Source organism: Aphelocoma coerulescens, chromosome 6 (genome assembly GCF_041296385.1).
Source record: "Aphelocoma coerulescens isolate FSJ_1873_10779 chromosome 6, UR_Acoe_1.0, whole genome shotgun sequence".
NCBI classification, from domain to species: Eukaryota; Metazoa; Chordata; class Aves; order Passeriformes; family Corvidae; genus Aphelocoma; species Aphelocoma coerulescens.
The window spans coordinates 23554093-23574769 of NC_091020.1; the positions used below are offsets into that span (position 1 = coordinate 23554093).

The window sequence follows — 20677 nt, forward strand, 5'->3', positions numbered from 1 at the left end:
AGCAGGGGAAAGGTGAGATGCTGGGAAAGAGGAGGAAGGATCAGCACGGTCCTGGCCAGAGCCAGGAGCCAAGGTGTCATGAACTGTGTTGGGTCACTGCGCCTTGTCCAGTAGGGATGACCCTGGCCCAGAGCAGAGACCCCAGTGCAATGGAGTGTTGAGCACTGCTTCATGCCGGTGCCCAGCACCCAGCCCAGCTCATCCAGCTTCCCCGCGGCTGGTCTTGTGGCTGTGGTGTGAGGTTTTTGACCGCGGCGGTGACCCAGCCTGGGTAACCTGGGCACGCCTGCCCCCAGCTGGGAGGGGCAGCAGACGGAAAGCGGCAGGTGGAGAAGGGAGGGACGCCCATCTCCCTTACCCCAATGGAGCAGCTGAATGGTGCTGCTGCGAGTGGCCCAACACCATCGAAAGGTCCCCCACGGAAGGTCCCACCCAAAACACGACATACACCCACACCCACCTCCTAAACCCTCGCCCCCTTCAACACCGTTGTCTCCCGCTCTGGCTCCTCGGGATCCTCACTGCGAGGAGCCGGTGGCTGTGGGGGAATAGCCACCCTGCAGTCCTGACCCAGGATCGGGGTGCCCAGGAGTATTCGGAGCACCCCCAGCTGCAGGGACAGCCCTGGGTGCTGTACCCCGGAGCAGTGAATGTCCCCGGAGCGACGGGGCTTGCAGGGTGGGGACATGGGATGAGCCTGCGTTTCCCGGGAGCAGCCCCGCTCCCCAGCACCCACAGTCCGGCCCTCTCCCGCAACACCCTCCGGCAACAGCCCCCGCACGGTAGCCGGATTCGTAGCACCCAGCAGCTCCCGGCTCACGCACAGCAAATCCCCCCAAATCCCGTCAGGAATCCCAAGCCGGGAGAAAAAGGGGAGGGGGATGTCAGGCCGGAGGGTGTCAGGCCAGGGGCTAGAGCGGGACAGGGACACCGTAAGGCAGACGGGAAGCAGGGATGCGGCAGCCCTCCCGGCCCGCAGGGAGCTCACCCCAGCGATGTCCCGGCCGGGCCGTGGAGTCCCTTTCCCGACCGGCGGGGAGGGAGAGGAAGGAGAGGGAGAGGAAGGCAGCCCCGGTCCGGCGGCCTGGCTGATCTCTCCCATTTTTCGATGGAAGAAGGAGGGCGTAAGGGAAGGGAAGGCAGGGCAAGGCAGGGCAAGGCAAGGCAGGGCAGGACAGGGCAGGGCAGGGCAGCCCGGACGCCGCCGGGGCTCATTGGAGGCGCCTGAGCGGCCGGAGGAGGAGTCCGGGAGCCTCTCCCCGCGCCGGGGGCAGGGGCAGCACCCCCGCACTGCCCAGCCCGCTGAGGGGTCGCGGTCCAGCCTGGGGGCAGCGGAACCACTGACGTGGTGCTCTGCCACCGTTGAGAACTCTCGCATGTCCCCCCTAAACGGGAGTGACCCCGGGAACCGTAAGTGGGGCAACATCACGGCACCGTGCCCGCGGCTGGCGGCGAAGGGGCGGCCCCACATCACCCAACACCCCGATCACCTCCGGCCCCTCTCCCACCGTGGGAGAGACGTGCCCCATCCCCTGCGCTCGGGAGGAGGCTGGTAGCCCACGGCCGTGGCTCGGGGCAGCTGCCTTCCCCGGACACGGAGGGGCACAGCCCCCAGCCCCAGAGAGGAGAGACTCGGCTCAGAGGAATGGCAGCTCAGAGGAATCCAATTTTGCTGCGGCCAGGAGCTGCCTCCCCTGCTGCTAATGAAGTGCCTTTAATTAGCAGCCTAATAGCAAGCTCTTAATTTGCCGAACAGCCAGTTGAAAGGATGGGGACCCCACTAAGCCACGGCTGGCAACAGCTCCAAGGGCTTAAAAGGGACAGGTCCTGACAGGCTGGCCCCACTCAGGACGGTCCCGCGGGGCCAGGAAAGCGGAGCAGAGCTGGGAGAGCCCCGTGGGTACCCCCATGCCTGCCGTGCCAGCCCCAGTCGGGCTGTCTGGGATACGGGAGAGTCTGGGCACCACATTTTCCCACGGAGGATGCTCCAGCTCCGGTCTCCTCCCTCCACATGAGCCTCCAGCTCTTCCTGAAAGCATCGGGCCCCCTCCCCCAGCCACCAGCCCTTTCCAGCCTGCCAGTGTTCAGCTTTTCCCAGGGCTGGCTGGCTGCTCAAGAGTTCCTGTGTCTTGCCCAGACTCAGTTTCTCCACATCTGGATCAGGACATCACCTTTACCTCGGTGCAGGTGTGCCGGCTAGCTGCAGAGACCTTGGTGAGAGGGCCGCAGTGGGGGAGACCTGTAGGAGCTACAGTCCTTCTGGGGATGGTCCTGGTTCATTCCCAGAGCAGCAGGATGAAGATCCATTTTATTGGACATACCCATGGGTGAGATGACTTGTCAAGAAAACATGCAGCCTGTGGGTCCCAGCCATGTACAAAGTGCCTGCAGTGCTGCAGGGCTGCCCTAAACATGCCCAAGACTCACCCCAAGCCCTTGCTAAGGCAGGGCGAAGCAGCAAACCTGGGACAGGATGATGAGCCAGGCCTTGCTCTGTCCTGCAGCCATGCTCCAGCTCTGGTCGTTCAAGTACATGGCTCATGTCTGGGAGCAGCACATGGAGGGTTAAATGTGTCCATTGGGCTCTGGAAAGAGGAAACAGCAGCAGCCATCTCTCCCCCATCGTGGTACTCTTGCAGCAAGTACCTACCAAAAAACCCTCCTGGAGCTTCCCAGCTCTCTGCACTGAAGCCCACAGCCATCCCCAAGCCCCGTGTTCATCCCTGCAGCCACAGCCCCTCCTCCTGCCACACACCCTGATGCTGGGGCCAAGCAGGGACATCCTCAGGACACAGCTCCAAGCCAGGGGATGGCTGCTGCCTTGATTTAGGGAATAAATATGGGTTATTGTCACCGGTTCCCAGCAGCGGAGCTTAGCAGTAGATGTAGAGGTGAGAAACTCGTGGTGGGGCAAGAAGGGGGAGGAGGAAAGCCTGGAGTGCCAATTAAGGATCACCAGGGAGCTGGGTTAATTACAGACACTCCTGTGACCTAACCCGGTGATGGTGGCACATGACAGACAAAGGCTGGTGAAAAACAGCCACTGCTCTGAGCTGCAAGGGAGCTTGTCTCCACATTTTATAGGCATTCCTCCCCTGCCTCCATGCAAGGAATTCCTGGCTGAAACATCCCCTGTGGCTGGGAAAGTGGCTGTGAGGCCATAACCCACCCTTATCCCCACCCATCGTCACTCCCAGAGCTCCTGGCCCCCTCTTGCCTTGCTGCTGCCCCAAACTCCAGACACAGCACTGGAGCTATCCCTGTCCCAGCACTCCATGTCATGGGATGCTCACACATCTCCTCTCCTCAAGGCATCTGACCCAGTGCCTGGAGCACACAAAGAAACCCAGAACTGGGAGAGGCAGAGCAGCAGGTGGAGCTGGCCCCAGCCCACATCCTGCAGCGTGATGGCATTTGCTGAGGCCAGGAGGATGGAGAAGCAGTTGGGAGACCTCAGGGCTTCCCCTGAGCTGACAGCTCCCCATTGGAAGGTCTGTCCCCCTTTCCAAGATGAGCTAGAAATCCCTTGGAAAGGATGTGGTCTTCAGTGCTGGTCCTGGGGGTTTGCCTGGCACTATCTAGTCCAAACTAGATAAATTCTGCAAGGAAGAAATAAGCAGCTCATACGAAGGCAAGAAGATGCATTGCTTAGCAGCCACTGACCCCTTTCCCTCTGCTGGAGGAGAGGGAACTCGGCAGCACGGGCAGAGCAGGCGGAGCTGCTCACAGACATCGCTGCTGCTCCGAAGGTCAGAGCAGTTTGCCAGGGCTGCCCTTTTGGAGCTGACACTGCAGAAATGGAGATGGTCTGGCAGCCTCCCCACCTTACTGCCCCTTGGAGGAGAAGCTTTCCTTGATCTGCCTTTGTAAACAGCAGCAGGGTGCTTTGGGCATGGGACAGGGAGTTTTGGATACATCAGCTGTGTGATGTTAACCAGGGACTTGAGTTTCTTCAAACCAGAGGCCTCCAGAAGAAAGTCAGTGCTGTCCCCAGTGAAAGCACTGCTCAGGCTGCTGTCTCTGCCTTGTTGCACTGGAAAGCCCATCTGACTGTTTTCCATCTGCAGGCAAGCTATTTACCTGTATAGGTGAGACCTTTCCAAGCCCAGGTTTTCATGGTAATATTCCTTATCCAACTTTGGTGGTCCCCAGCTGATCAGCCCCACAGCTCAGCAATCTCCCTGCTGGTTTGGAGAATTCTAGCTGCTCCTAACCAGCCAGGTGCATGTCAGCAAATCATTTCAGAGAGAAAGCTCAGGATGGAAAGGTAACATGGGATGTGAAACAAAGGGATCTCTCTTGGAGATATAGGGAATGTGTGTCTGAGCACTCTTAGGGTAAAGCAAAGTGGCTGGTACTCACAGACATGCACTGCTGGCATGGATCAGCTGGCAAAGGGGTCATGATCTATGATGGCTGCAGGCCGTTGCATGGGAGAGCACAAGCAGCAGCTTATTTTTCCTCTCTTAACTTCTCCTCCAGCAGCCCCTCCTGGGACAGGGTCCTGGGCAGTGTCTATGGGCTGGCTGTGGAGCAACTTGAACACTTGGAAAAGCATACCTATCCAGAGCTCTCAAGACCAGGAGTGGCACCTTATTCCCACAAAAAATCGAATAATTTCCACATCCTGGGTACTGACACGAGTACCACAGAGAGCTGTGCCACACAGTGCCATGGAACAAAAGGGGCCAGGACACTGCTGGAGCCAGGCACAGCCCTTACTCCCAGGACAGCCAGCTAGCTCACTCACAGAAATCCACAGCAGCATTACACCATGTCTGTCTGCGCAGGGCTTTTTATTTCTTTGGCCACGCTGCCTCCTCTCCTGAGAGCTTGTCATCCTCTTCAACTGCTAAACTGATCCTAAACAATTATTGTAAGAATTACATTCTTTCTAGCCTAGCTCATCTAAACTGGCCAATTCCCCCTTTCCAAAAAGTACCTCACTATACTCTTGAAAGCATGTATATAAGATAACAATAAAAAACCACCAAACAAGAGAAGATTTCATTTTAAAGCTGTAGGTTGATCAAATGCTGTTAATTTGAAGCTATAGCAAACATTACTTTCCTCCTTCATTTGAAGTGGAAATAAGGCACACATTTTTAAACAGAAAGGGTAATTAACCACTGAATCTATTTAAGATAAGCTGTTCATTCTTTTCCAGTGGAAATTTACAACTGGGATTGCTTTTCTTTCTCAAAGACTCTCTTTAGTGCTTGAGTTTTTGGATTCGAATCCAGATTTCCTGAGAGAAGTTTTCCAGCTCATGCCCTGCAGGACAGCAGTCATAGTCCTAGAAATCTGGAATAAAGACCCTGATTCTCATCTTTAAAACATCAAGGAGAAGAAGGGAAAGGACTATCTAAGAAACATCTAGAAATAACCCACAAGAAGAACCTGTTTCTCATGGGAGCAGGCAGTATGTTGTTGTGTACAGTGTGTTGTTCAGGTACACACAGACACCTGGGACTGTGGGTATGGAAGGGGTCTCATTTGTATGTGCTCACAGGTTGTTAAAATCAAGCTGCATTCTGTGTTACAGACCAATCCAAAGCAATGGATGAAGCCTGTCACTGCAACTGCTCTACCAAATCTATTATTGGATGGGAGGAAATAGCAGAGAGGGAACAGAAAAGGTTAAAGTGGTGTAAATATATATATATATATATTTTACATATTTTATATATATATGTATGTATGTAAAATATGTATTATATATGTGTGCACACATACACATACATATAAACACCAAAGCCTTGCCAAATAAAGCACGGGGCTGCTGGGAACTCTGTCACAAGGAGAGATGGAGATTGGAAGTGACAAGAATTCTGCTCCCAGCACTTCAGAAAAGCAGGAGCCTTCACAATCTCCAGTCCCCTGCTGGCTCCCAAGAATGGAGCCAGCAGGGAGAGAGATGTCGGAGTGCAGGGGTTTGTTTGTTTTCTGACCACCCCTGGAGTCAGGATCTTAAAACTGCGGTGGCCTTTGTTTTAAAAGGGGCTGTTAAGTAAAATGGAAAGATCCAAGGCTGCTATCCAAGGAGCACTTTTAAGAGGAAGGTATTCTGAGGGCAAGGGTGCTTGCATTCTGATTCGGGTGAGCCGTAAGCACGGCAGCATCCCCAGCCACGGAACTGCATGGCAGTGCTGCGATATGTCAATTACTCACTCATTATTGAACAGCAGGATTCTGATTAGCTTATACAACAAATTTGTGCTTCTCCTACCAGGATCTTGCAAGAGTACCCAGAAAAACACAAAATCTTTATAGCTTTCCCCCCACACTTTTTTAATGGGCAGGACAGCTCCAGCTCTTCTCAATCAGTCATATCCACTCTCTGGTTTACAGGGCAGACTCATCTGCCCCAGCCAGAGGCCATTAACTATGAATGGAGAGAGTGTTAATTAAAAAGTATGCTGTGGTTTTAGGAATAAGTGGTTTTTTTCTGACTGCCAGGGCAATCTTTTATGCTGCATTCATCCATGAGCAGCAGCTCTGAGGTGGGACTGGCTACTGCAGACTCTGTGTGTCCTGTGAAGCTGCATCTACCTCAAGCTTGGGGCAAAGCCGGCCACCTTTCATCCCCAGCACTTCCAGGTGTTCATGCTGCAGATGTTGTGTACGGTACACGTGTAGCAGATGTGTGACTCACACACATGGGGCTCGAGGAAGATAGAGGATTGGTATTTTGACAGTGTCTCCCCCCCCACCCCCCAAAAAGGAAAACAGGAGAGATTCACAGCTTAATCTTTGTATTTAAGTTATTTTCTGAACAGTTAAAAAAAAAACAAACCACACTGTTACCATGATCCTAGCTCAAGTGAACATTAGTACATTAACTACACATCACCGTAACATAACCACAAAATTCAAAGCACTCATTACTTAAGAATCCAGATAACAAATATAGCAGAGTAACAAACAGAAAACTCTGGAGAAACCATGTTCTTTCTCACCTCTCCCACTTCCACAGCCACCTCAGCCTGAGCAGGCTGGAGTGATGCAGCACAGGCTGGCCTGGCAGGCATGCAGCTCTCCTAAATGCAGTGATGGAAAATGACAGGAAGAAACGGGACAATACACTTTGCTGAGGTCCACACTATTGTTCTGCCATGCTAAAACTGGGGCTAGGCTAAGCCCTGCAGTGCCTCGCATGATAAAGACAAAGTAGTCAAAAGCAAAGTTTTACACTCAAAAGCAGCTCCAGGTTTTCACACCAAATTGCCCAAAAATTCTCACAGGTAGCTCCTTGTAAAAAGCCACTGCAGACAGCCCACTGACCTGCCCCCTGCACGTGGAGTTCTGCTCAGATGTAAACCAGTGCTCGAGTGCAGGAGGTTAAAACACTTTCCCTGTGAAGGCAACAAACTGTTATTCATTGTGCAGGTATGAGCAGAGCTGCTCTGTGATGAAGACTTGTATTTCATGCTCATTTTCTGGCTACAGCTGCACTTGGCTCCTGCTTGAGCAGAAATCAGGGTATCTTTTAGGGCGATAGGCTATTAAAAAAAGGGACTTATTTAGGAGTTGTCTACAGTATCTAAAGGGCTTGCTGCACATCCATGTACATCAGAATCCCTCTGATTTTGAGAGTATCACCTTAACATCCCTAAGGATCAAACAGTGTTGCCAACTCCCATGGGTTATCTGCTGGGCAAGATACGTGGAAGCCCAGTGATCTTCGGGAACAAGCACAAAGTCATAGGAAGAGTTTTCTGACCAGTCAAAGGATGATCTATTCTGGCAGTGTGCCAAGGCTCCCCCTGGGGATTTAAGATTTTGTCCAGCAGTTTGGCTACACCTCATCTTTAAAAAAAAAGGGGCAAGGGGGGAAAGGAGGGGAAGCCAAATGCTCAGCAGGCAGCCATTCCTCTCAACCCCCTACTGGGATTTTAGAGAAGGAATACACCCAAGGGACCTGCTGCTCCTGTCTCTGAATTAAAAGCAGGGGCAGAAAGACTGTGACCTCCTCATGCCAATCAATCCAGTAGGTATCTGCCAGCAGGATAGAGGGATTTCATATGGAGACTTCCTCTGAGGACAGCTGGATCACTTGCTGTTTCCCCCCTCCTTCTGGGAAGGTGCTGCTTATCACTTTGAGGGGAACAGTAGGGCAAAGCTCAGCATGTCAAGTGCATCATGCATGCCACTTGGAGACCCTGGCAAAGCTCATTCTTCTCTTGGCAAGTACAGCTTAGACCATCCCTTTCTCCTTATGCCTCCATCCTAAAAGGGGCATCAACTGACAAGTTCCACAGTTGGAGGCCTTATCTGATCACCTCCTGATGACTTCTGATCATGGCAAACCTCTATTCTTCCCAGTCAACTGCACAAGCTAAAAGATCTATTTTCAGCACTGTCCCCACTTCTGTAGAGATCCATCTCCATCCCCACACTCCCCTATAGTTTTTAACCACTTGGGTCATCTCCTCCTTTTTCTCCCATAGTTAAGAGCAAGCCTGCAGTAGGAAGGCTGGGCATTCCTTCTTGTTCCCTTCCCTAGCTAAGAAGAGCTGCTAGTATTTGTGATTTATTAAATACACATATTGCCCTTTCCCAGTGAATTAAGGAATAATAAGCCACAAAAGGCAGATCTAAAATCATGTTAAAGGAAGCTAACAAAGTCAGGCAAGAGCCCAACCCAGAGAGGTGCTTCCCATAGGAGCTGGGATGCCAAGAAACTCAGAACCAAGCCTGGAGCTCTGCTCAGACTGGGGAAGGGACATGTGGAAGGGGCAGATACACATACCTGGGGTGGAGAAATGTGCATGATACTCTCCAGCTTTTTCAGTGTTCAAAAAAAAAATTAAGAAAAAGAAAAAAGGATCCTTTGGAGCAGGAGAAGGTGGTGGGTAGGTAGAGCATGGTGGTCCAAGTCAGCTTCCAGTTTAGAAACAAGTGTAAAGCATTTCAGTGTTTCTGATGATCACAGACTTCTCAACTTGTCACCTGAATCCTTCAGTTCCAAAAGCGGATGTGTCTGTCCTTGAATGTTAACAGGGAGCAGAGAGAGCTGCTCCAGAGGAGACAGCTGTAGAAGTTATCTCACTGCAAACTCCTTCATGCCATTTTCTATTTGCATATTTGAAAGCAAGCTGTGTTCCTCTGAGGATGAGAAATATTTGCAGCAGAACTGTGTCCTATTGCAAAGGAGTCACACGCAGGAGACGGTGTGGCCACAACAGATTGTCCCACACCTCCAGTACTTTCCATCCCATAATCCAAGGTGGAAGGCCAGCATGAGCTTCCTACTTGTGGGAGAAGTGCCGATCTCTATGCAGCAGAGGTATTTAATTTCAAAGCAATGTGCAACACTTAAAGCCCACAGACACTTCCCAGCCCTTTTTTATCTCCTTTCAGCAGGCATGTTCTAGTTATTTTCATTATAAACTCTGCAATTACTCCAATCTGGTTGAGGGATTATCCATCCTGTTCATGCTGAAACCTCTCTCTCACATGCACTCTTGCACACTCACACACACATGCACACATATCCTACGGGAAGGGAAGGGAGTTTGAAAAAGCCACTTTCTTCTGACATTGAGAGATCTACTCACCAGATTGCTCCTCCCTGGGTGCACAATAAACACCACCAAATGTCAGACTGTGGCAGTTTCAAGTTCAAGTTAGATCAGTTAACTTCAGTTTCCTTCTTAGCTGTCAGAAAATTTGTACAACTCAGGGAGTGGGGTAGGAATCCTCACCCTTCTGCAGTCCTGTTTGAAGTACCCACACACAGTCCCTTCTTGAGGGTGACGCACCTTTCTTACCATGTGCCAAAAATGGATTTCAGCAGTTGCTTGCTAAATGTACCTTAAACAGCTCTATACAGCAGAGTACAAAGTATGGTACCATACTTTGAAGACCCAACAGAATAGCAGCACAGAGCAGCAGGGCTATGACAACCAAGGACAATTTACAATGGTGGTGTCTCTTGTGTTTGGCCAGCTAGTCTGTCAGTTTTCCCAAGTTCTCCCAACTAGCAAAAATACAACACATCCTTATAGGTGTTGGCCACAAAGGTGTCATTAAAATATCAGGAAGTTCTGCAGCCTTCAGCAGCTAACAGATCATTGTTTTCTACAGTAACAGAAATGGAAAAGATAGAGGAAGACCAAACTGAAGAAATTAATTATTACATTTTCACCAAGGTCATATAAACCCCTGCTGATATGCAGCCATACTGCAGACCTTTTAACACCTGAACTTACAGGGACACTGTTCAAACAGTATGAAGACTCAGACCTTGAATTCAACAAAGCTTGGGATGTAAACTTTGATTCTCTATGCTCCCTTGTCACTTTGGCTTTGGGACTGCAATATTCATGATATGTAGAGCCGTCTGAAAGCCAAAACAGCCTTCCTGGACTTAAAAAGTAGTGCCAAAATTAGCTGTGGATAAACACTGTGACTCAGAACTCATTTATGATTCTGCAGAGGTAAGCTGCTCTGTCACTGTTACCTGAACAGAGTTGTTAACCTGTTTGACTCTTCTACAGTAATAGTTCAAACAGAAGAGAGGAGTGTCATCACATGTTCTGAGAAGCTTAACACTGCTGCCCACATGCTTCAGGAAATGCACTAGGTACTCCCCAAGAACCAGCTTTGCCCTCCTCCCTAATTTCATTGCCTTCTCGTCTGTCTTAGCTAAATTATTCAAGCCCTCTGGACTGCTCTTTGGGGACTCTAGGACCAGCTCCTTGCTAGATTTCACTGGTGGAAAAAACACATCCCAAGCAATTACAAACAATGCAACCGCTTCCCCAGCAAAGTGAAGTTGATGAGAAAAGCTTATAAAAAATCCCATCTGCCAAGTTCAGAGGGTGTTAACAAAGCCAGTTTTAACACCTCCAGCCCAGAGACAAAGGACCTCAATTTCTTACTGTGGGATTGGAGCAACTCCCCACTAAAGCAGTGGAGATCATTCCAGACCTACAGCAGAAGATCTGGGCCTAAACCTGGAATGGCCAGGGACTGATTTACAGAGTCTTTTCTGATCTAAATGCAGGCCAGCTGCAATTTGTTCCAGCTCTGTGAAGAGAGCTGTTTACCCCCAGACCCCTGTCCAGTTCAGAGACATGGGGAATTGTTTCTCATGTACTTCCTCTTCAGGGCTATTTTTGTCTTCTAAACAATGACAATTTGCAGAAGTTTCAGCCAGAAAGCAAAGACCCATCTCAGCTATCAGCAAAAGGACTAATCAGCCTGTGTCCCTAAACCACAATGCAGTACATAGGTTAGAGAAGCAGACCAAAAACTCCTCAATCCCTTCTAGCAAAGATAGCCCCAGAAATGTTGCAGAACTTGCCTGGAGTCACTGCTAAATGCAATGATTGTCCTCATGGCCACACTCATTTTACTCAACCACCATCTCCAGGATGTGCATTTGCTCATTCAAGTGAGGCAAAGTCTTATTGTCATGGCCAGAATGTTTGTGTAGTGTCTCCACTCTAGGGTGGCTCTTGAGAGCTCCACGAAGTTTTTAACAGCTCCCTCTTCCAGTACCCAGCTACAGCATCTCTGAGGGGAGAAGGAATGGAAAGATAGGAGCAAAATCCAGCTTTCCTTTTCACCCCAGCCTCAAACTTCCTCCAATTTACAGAATGATTCATAAGCCATCAGCAACATACTGTCTTCAGGGAGAACAGCAGGAGGAAGATGGTACAGACAATCCCTTTGCTAGTGAAATACTGTCCTGGGCCAACACTTCACCTTGGGTGGGGGTGGACAGGATTTCAGCCCCAGTCCATCATGCTTGGGACTTTGGCAGGAGGGAGTTTAACTTGTCATTGACTAGCATTCCCCAGCCAAGCAGATGTTAAGGGGAGACTATAATACACATCCAGCTTCCAAAGGGTTAGCATAGCAGGCAGGAGAGGAAAGAGATGGATTTGGCTCATAATAGTCAAATTTAAAGGGTCCTCTCTCCACAAAAAAATAAGCCTGCAGTCAGAACAGCCAAAAGCCACAGGGACGCTGGGGTTGGGGGGGTGATGGTCTGGCTGTTATAAGTGTTTCTGTTGCTCTTCAGAGCTGAATGCTTTTTCAAAGGCCTAGCAATGGATATTGACTTCAGCCTGAGTAGCAGCCTCCTCCCCACCCACCCTCCCACCCACCCTGAAGTGACTCTCAGCAGGATGCACTGTGGCTGTAAGTCTTCTGCTTAACAGCAAAGCAACACATTCTGGCAACATCTTAAATATATTCATAGGACATTGGTGATTGGGCTTGGAGGGGAACCAAATGGGGTAAAGGGAAGAGTGAACATGAAGAGGGGAATGAGGGAAGAAAGGGATGGGAAGGTTTAAAAATGTTAACTGTTCATGAAAGATAAAAGTCATCTTCTGATATAGCAGCACTTTAGCAGTCAGCCGCGCTGAGTAGACCCTGTCTGAGATCAACCGCATGCCAACTTTGTTCCAGAAACAAGTCTGAGAGCCTCTCTCTTCAGCAAGTATTGGTTACATGGATAGTTCTTTTGTCCTGGCATTTAAATACTGCAGCTTAAATGAGTCCTGGGAACAAAAAACAGAACAAACCAAACAAACCCCATTCATACTAAGCCTTTTAATGATTTAAAATAACATCTGATTGACCAGAGTGTTTGAGAAAATCAAGATCTGACAGGTCCAGAGCATCACTGTACAGTTACCGAAAAGGATACAGGATGTGCCCCATGACAGAGCATTTTCATGGGAAAATGTCACTGTGGACACCCCTTTGCAGAAGCCTGTCAGCTCTTCTGCCATTCTTCTCTCTCATGTTTACTGCTCTTAACAGTAATTGCACATGTACCCACCCACGCAGGCAATCATGTTATCCCACTTCACTCATATGCATCAAATTCACTCTACAACTGACCCAAACATATGAAACATTTTGTCCTCCCCCCACTGTGCTGGCCAAGACAAAAGGTGATGAGCAAACCAACCAGGCTCTGATATGAATAATTTAACATCCATGCTATGCAAGAGAGAACAAGGGCTATGCCCTATCAGTAAATTATTTTGCACATTGATGCATCTCGATTTAATTTGCCTGGGCTTGTGCTTGTCCCTCAGTGTCTCCTTCCCTAGCCAAACTGTAATCCTGAATCAGCTTGCTGCAGAGTGAGGAGAATGGTCATCACTTCAGAGGGAGGTTCTTGGCAAAACCCTCCTGCCTGGTGACAACTGCCCAGGGTCAGGCCATCTGCATTCTCTTGTTAGGCAGCAGCTGCTCTACTCGCTCTGCAGAAACCCCTTCTTCCTTCTGGACAGCAGTATAACTGATTTAATTATTGATGATGATGGACAGAGGAGGAGGAGTTCTTCAGTGGGAGTCATAGGCACCACATGTCACAAATCCTAAAATAAAATCCCTATTCTAAGGTATCAGAAGCATTCCTGTCCTTTTACAGGACACTGTAATTACTGTATAACCAAGATGTGAAACACTGATAGACCCAGCCAGTTATTCAAGCAGCAGGCTCACACTACCTCCAGTGTCACCTTTGAGCCTCAGCTTATTTTTTAAAGCTTTTTATTTCTTTTTTTTTACCTGTGCGAGTGTGAGGTACAGTGTAGTGTTATTTATCTGGAGATGTAGGTGTATGTTCTGGACGGGGAACGAGTGGATTCTGCCTGGGCAGCTGGGTCATTCAGAAAATCCCAGATGAGGATGGTGTCATCATGTGAGCTGCTGACGATCTGGAACTCATCAAACTGAAGTCGAAAGACTCTTCCAGAATGCTCCTGAAATGCCAGCAGGAGACACAGCATGTTACTTTGCAAACTAGCTGGCACCTGGGATGGAGCAGGGAAGATGAACTTGGGCTTGATTTTAGTGTTATATTAATTTCTCAGTAAACCCCACATGACACACTGCATCACCATCACAGAGAATAAATTTAATCCTCTCTCAAGGAAAAGGGTTTGCCATATCTGAGTACTTGACTTGCAGGAAGTTTACATTACAGTTGTCCCACTACTCCTTAAATCCCAATATTAGACACACATTGTGCAGAACAAACCAAACTCCCTCCACCACATAATTCCATCTGGTGAGGCTGACAGGTGCACTGTCTTCCTTATTCCATGGCAACACTCGTCCTGAAATTACAGCATTCCCAGGTGCAGTAGGTTACAGGGGAAGAGATGAGAACTTTGCATTCAAGACTTGGCATCCTTGCCATTGCTAAAGAGGAAACAGCTTAACCCTGGAGGACACTAAGGAGCCTGTTGTAAAGTCCAGTGACACAGTAGTAATTCCTCCTAAGCAGTTCTAAAAATATGATCTAGAAAGGGCATTCTTTATAGGCAGTTTGCATTCTGCTCCGAGGCACCAAATGAGTGGAAACGGCATGATGATTTGGCAAGAGTTCAGATCATAATTAACAGGAGGCAATGGCAGGATCCTGGATATCACAGAGCAAATCCACTCTGCTTTCCCTTTTGTGTTGCCTATTTTCTCTTGGTGCTCACAACACTCCAAGAGCAGTAGCCTCCTCCTCGGTCATCAGGGAACAGAAACTGTGCAGCGAGGGTGAGCCCTATCTCTTCCACAAACACACATTTCTCTTTAGTTCTCACCCATTGTGAGGGGCTTCTGAGGGTCAGGAAAAAAACATGTCTTAAAACACTTTAATACTGAAATTACAGGTTTCTCATTTAGGCAAAAGAGAATTGCTAGCTACGGAAAGGAAAGCCTTTGTCATATAGCACAAGACTACAAAAATACAGCTCAGTTTACAAAACACAATAGCTGCTTTAAAGTGAATTTCTGAATCTTTCCATCAAAATTATCTGAAAATAAATGCTTACATAAGTCAGATTCTAAGATAATTTTTTTAGAATTTCTAATCAATGGAACCTTTTTGATCTTCAAAGTATAGCTTGAATTTGTCTTATAAACTCCTTAAGGAGTTTCTGTCTTCCCACCTATTCCTAAGGGAAGTGTTTTTCCAGATTTTGTGTTGTAGCAGTAAAGAAGTTCTTCCAAAAAGTATCATTGCAACAGTCAGATCCACTGACAGATTACTCACAGAGATGGAGGGGGGGAGAGAGAGAGAGAGAGAGAGAGAGAGAGAGAAAGAGGGAGAGGTACTTTCAAAAGCTGTTTTCAAAACTCCCTTTTTGATCCAGTCACTGTGGACTAGAAAGGCTGCCCTAGCTGGACTGTTTAGGTCATAAGGAAAGCTGAACTGTGAGCTTATTCTGTTCATGGAAAGCTTCTGTCAAATTCATGTGGCCACTGTTCCAGCTAACGGAAGACAAAACTGGAAGGGACCTGGCATGCAGCGAACATTTGTTATCTGTGCACTTTCCTCCTACTGTTTGAAAATTGAACACAAGCAGCAGGAGACTCATGATGTTCATTGTGCAGCCAGGTTTAATTTTGGAGGACGAGGGAAGAGGAAAAAAACCCAAACCATGGGTAAGCGGGTATAAGGACACCCTGTTGTCATAGAAGTCCTAAAAGCACTGCAACAGCTTCCTCTGCTCCCCACCCAGCTTTTGGCCCCCTCCATTGCTATCAAACAGGGATTTATGAGTATCCATGTGTTGAGATTCCTACAGTGTTTCCATCCCACCACTTCTGATTTATAATATAATTAGCTAGGGCACTTTGGCTGTCCACTGCTGGAAAATGCAGAGGAAATCACACCAGTTAAATTAAGTCTACAGGTTACTAGGCACACATTTGTCTCAGGCTGGAGCAGAAACACTGCTAATATCAAGCTTAAGTCTTAGACTCTCAGGATATGAGCTCATGGACCCAGAATTGTTCCACAGCTTGGAACAGGGTGACCAATGACTGGATTTCAGCCATGAAACTATTTGCGCTTCTATCTGGCTAACAAGAAGGTTTTTCAACATAGTACCTGTGGGCATCCAAAGCTCTCATGGACTCTTACCCTGTAGCTGATGGTCCAAATACATGATTGGAGAAGGTAGCATGGCTTAATGATCTTACTACCTGAGCTGCGTCCTAGTAACCTCACAGCCTGCACCAAATGTGATGTAAAGTACTTCAGTGAAATCTACAACAACAGGAGCAATTCAGGTGGTTGATGAGTGTGCAGAAGGTCAGCCAGCACAGCTCAGCTGGTGAGAGGTAACCACACTTTTGGAGAATCAGACAGCCTTGGTACGATCCTGTTTTAGAGCACAGACTACAGTCACGTGCCACAGCAGGAAAAGGTCTAACATATACCAACCCAAACACTGCCTAAACACTTCCAAGCTAAGAAATAAAAACATATAGTACTTCTTTTTCAATGAGATTTTGGTACTGGTTGAAATCTTGCTTTATCCCCAGCAACAGTGCCATTTTTTTGGGTTGAATGTGGTGGAGGAACACTTACAGGAACCATCCCAAGGCCTTGGCTATCCTGGTATTCTTCTCACAACTTTCCCACATTATTGCAAGACCAAGCAGAGCTGTTAAACATGACTGTGAATGTTGTTAACACTCACACAATAACATTTTAACCACACCATCACAGACCTGCACTAGAAAGCAGTGCACAGGATGAAAAGAGCAATTATTGTTTAAGCATAAGACGATTTTACTGTTTCAGTCCTTACCTGCTTTTTCTTTAAACACCCAAAAGGCTGTTAAAAGCAATCCCAAGGGTGTTTTTGTTCCCATCCCTCAAATTTGGAATGCAGTATTTTTAAGAAATTTCACGTCAACAATTCAGAGAACTTACTGCTGCATCGTGTACTACCAGGTACACACAGGTTAATGTAAACCCATTGGCCCATGGATTCCAAAGATGAGTTCAGAAATGGCTTCAGTTATTAACTTCAAATCACAGAATAAAACTGTTAAAAAGTCCAGAGATTCTAACTTTTAATGCTTGCAAAGTTAAAAAAAAGCTGGACACCCAAAAAAAACCAGACCCCTAGAAATTATTTCAAGATCCTGCAGACTGGAGGATGAGTTTTCACAGCTCAAGATAGCCCTGAACAAGCACACTTTTTTCAACACCTCTATCAAAAGCTCTTACCACAAGGGTTCGCAAGCAGAGGGTCCCTGCTGGAGCACGGGGATCCAAAGCAGCCACAAGATCCCATACTTTAATTTTCCTAGTGGTTGAAAAATAGACAAACACCATGGTTCTGTTAAAGAGAAAAGAGCAAGTACTCACGGAAAAAAAATAACTGTTAGTACAACTTAGCTAATGCACCAGTTTAAGGAAAATTACAGCAATCCTTCTGCTCTTGAGACCTGGTTCTTGCATTTCCCCTTTGTAAAGCTTATAGAACTTAATGGGAGGGAAAGAGATGCTGTCAACAAAGTAAAACACATAAAAAGCAGGTAGTAATAGCTAACAGAAACACACGGGAGTGCAGACATCTAGTCTGTAATGGCAAATGGTCCTGCAGACATAACCACAGATGGGAAAGATTGTTCTTACAAGTGGTTGAGCTGGAAGAGGTTTCAGGTTGAGTTGGTCAGATATTCTTACAAGCAAAAGAACTGGACCACACACATCAAATCACATGGACTTATTTCGAAAGAAGAATGAAAGCTATGCTCTGTAGCATGGTCCTCATTTACTGGCCATGAGAAGGTCCTCTTAGTATGACAGACAGATAGTCTGATATTTATACAGAAAATGCACAAAGCAGGATGGGAGACACACTAAGACAGACAGGAAGATGCAAAGCATTGACTATACTGATAATCTCACCCATCATATGCCCCACTGACTATCCTCTTGTTATCAAAGCGTATGCATCTCACCAACTCTTCATGGCCTTCCAGTACTCGTAAACATGCCCCACACTCGATATCCCACAGCCTGGAAGAGAGTACAAAGAAGCATTAAGAATTTTTTAATACCTTAGCATTGCAATGAAACATTTGGTCTTTGCTTGTAGTTAATGGAAACTTGGAAATGAAGGTTATAATGGAACAAAAAAGAAGAAACAAACTACACTCATCACTCCTTTTCCCACAGTTAAATGGATGCATGATTTTCCACATGACCCTATGATGTTACAGTAATGGGAGTAATGGGAGATGAGTCACAAACCAGTTGTGTCTAGTATCCACTGCTCTAGTAACACAGGATATCTCCCAGTTATCTTCACAGTAAGCCTCACTTTATTTTACTGAGGTTCATTTTTCATAAAAGTGTTGTGCCTTGGTTTTAAGATATTAAAAGAGGGAGACTTACCAATCCCCTTGGCAGCTTGTTTCAATTGATATGATCACCTTCACAGGGCATGAGCCCCTTTCTGTTCCCCTACATGCCCATTTCCGATTTGGAGACTACCATCAGACAAATTAAGTCATCAAAATAGTGGTGAGAGGTACAAGAATTAACAAGACCTTTTCCTTCGTCATTTCTTCCCCAGAAGGTAAATTTAATCTGTAATCTGGGCACCTTATGCATAAGCTAAAATGGATGCTCTGTGTTTATTATTTTGTAATGCATTTTCTTCTTGCTCTCAAATAACTCCTGCAGCTCTCTGTGAACTGCTTCTAATAATACAGTATTTAAAAAAGGTTCTGGCACCCAAACCAGTATGCAGTAAGAGACCCAGCAACACCTTATTCTCTCAACTGTAAATATCCCAGAGTTTTGGCTTTTGTGATGGATTTTCAGCATGGAGAATAAATGAAAATACATAATTTTTACACTTACACGCTACCTTGAAGAATAGTTAAACACTTCAAACAGTTATGAAGTAAGTCTATTCGTTTTCCATACTTTTGCCAGCTCTTTGACATGACTCCCAACTACCATGGATAAAGAATGATTACTTGCCTACAAGAACTGAAATTCTTTGACATGTATTGTCTGGATGTGTTCCACCTCTGGCTGAGACATGCTCTGCTCATACAGTAGTCTTGCAATAGCAATATCTGCTCCAGCTCCCTGACACACAGCAGAAAGCAAGCAGTCATGAATGTTCTCAAATACTCATTCAATAAGTGCTCTGACTGGCAGGAACTTCACAGTAGTGAGAAATATGGGGAAATATGTGGAATTTCTCTGGGTGACACATCCTGAAGCACCACAGCTGCTGAGAGGTCATGTCACTTTTGCTTGAGAGACAAAGAAAGAGATAAACCATCCCCACATATTTTACTCTTGAGGTTCCCCAGGGAATAATCCAGATCCAGTTGATGAGTGCCCAAGGCTGGTGGATAATGACTGCAGCTGTCTTGCCACAACAAGTTGCTTTCACTTTGGACAACAGAGGAATGAACAGAACGCTTTTGTCACTGTAGAACCGAGAAAGGATAAGTCTACGCACATGTTTGAAGCCAACAAGGAGCACAAAGTGATTCTTCAATCTGTGAAGTTGATCTTTCAGGAATCTGTGAAGGGCCCAATAGTTCTCACTAGAGTACAGCACACCAGTCAAGGTCAGAGCAAGCAACTCCATGGCAAAGGTCAGCCAAAGGCACTCTGGCTGGTCAGAGAGCACTACGTCTGTCAAGGACTGTAAACAGGACGGACAATGCCAGAGATTAACTGGTGCAGAAAGATTTGAAGAGCAATCTCGTGCCAGGAACTTTCATGCCGTGTGTTTCCATTCCTTGCCATTGATCCTGAAATTGCCAGCAGCTCTGGGAGGCTCCATCACACTAACTCAGGCCTGTATTTTTAGGTCCCAGTCTGAGGTTTTACCTGAATCTGAATGGGATTACAAGAGGTGATCATGTCCCTTGTCACGTGGCAGATGGGCCTTCACGTACAAAGGGATAACTGCTATTAAGAGTAGGGCCTTCTAGCAGAATTGGTGCCAAGGGTACTTCCCAGATTTGATAAGTTTCTCTAACTTCTACTTCTTTAAATATTCAAAGGAACAAACAGTAAAAGAGCTAAATTTAAGGCTTGAGAACTAACTAAAAAAAAAAATCACTACAAAGTGTACGCAGTCAAAAACACCACCACTCTTCCTTCCTATAAGTTTGGGAGAACTTCTGGAAGTAAAGGGAGGTCTGCAATTATCTCAGCCTTTAATTCACCTGAAAGCAGAGCTGGGAGATGTACAGAAGGCAGGTGAGTTGGAAACCCCATCTCTTAGCATGCTGCTGTCTAAACAGATCAGTATCAGATCCTTATGTGTGCACATACTAGAAACAGAATATACACATGAAGACCAACCACTCATTAAAAACTTAACCCAAGATGATATAGTCTAATTTTATTTTTTTTGCACTAAATTCTCTGATTCCCTTTTTTCTACACCATGTTTGTCTGTAACAATTGAGAACTTTGGCCTTAGAAGCTAAGATACTGAAGTGATTGGATTAAACTTGATGGACAAGTTCCTTCTAGATGGAAATTAGCACAATGATAGTGATGTCTATGTAGTTGTGTCCTCTTACACTGGTGAAATTTCTGGCCTAAATCAAAACCTAAATAATTTTTCAATGTGAAGTCTCCCTACAGAAGTCTCAGCTACTTCACATGTCCTTAATGTTTGCAGTTGCAAACCTAGAAATCACAAAGTCATCTTCTGGAAAAAAGTTTCCCTGCACCTGAGGTATAATGAACTTTTAAGTTCTGTATCAGCCTCTAGTGAAGTCCAGCACACAACATCTGGTAGTGGATTAAAATCAAAACTACAAAGCACCAAGCCATCCACAAAGATAACTTAGGAACCTTTTTCTTAATCATTCTTCCACTGACTTGTGCCCTCTGCTAATGGCTGGGAGAAAACTG

At 46.8% G+C, this 20677-nt stretch overlaps 1 protein-coding gene across 3 annotated transcripts in view; it reads right to left on the reverse strand.

Moving 5' to 3' along the window:
- Positions 1-12124: 12124 nt before the first annotated feature.
- BTRC (beta-transducin repeat containing E3 ubiquitin protein ligase) overlaps positions 12125-20677 on the reverse strand; it is a 120900-nt gene continuing 112347 nt past the window's right edge. For all 3 annotated transcript variants that reach the window (XM_069019878.1, XM_069019877.1, XM_069019879.1), the window contains 4 exons: positions 17684-17794; positions 16997-17075; positions 13543-13736; positions 12125-12518 (listed from right to left, as the gene is read on the reverse strand). In XM_069019878.1, coding sequence (XP_068875979.1) covers positions 13575-13736; positions 16997-17075; positions 17684-17794 — 352 coding nt within the window. In that variant the 3' untranslated portion in view covers positions 12125-12518; positions 13543-13574. The remainder of the gene's footprint in view (positions 12519-13542; positions 13737-16996; positions 17076-17683; positions 17795-20677) is intronic.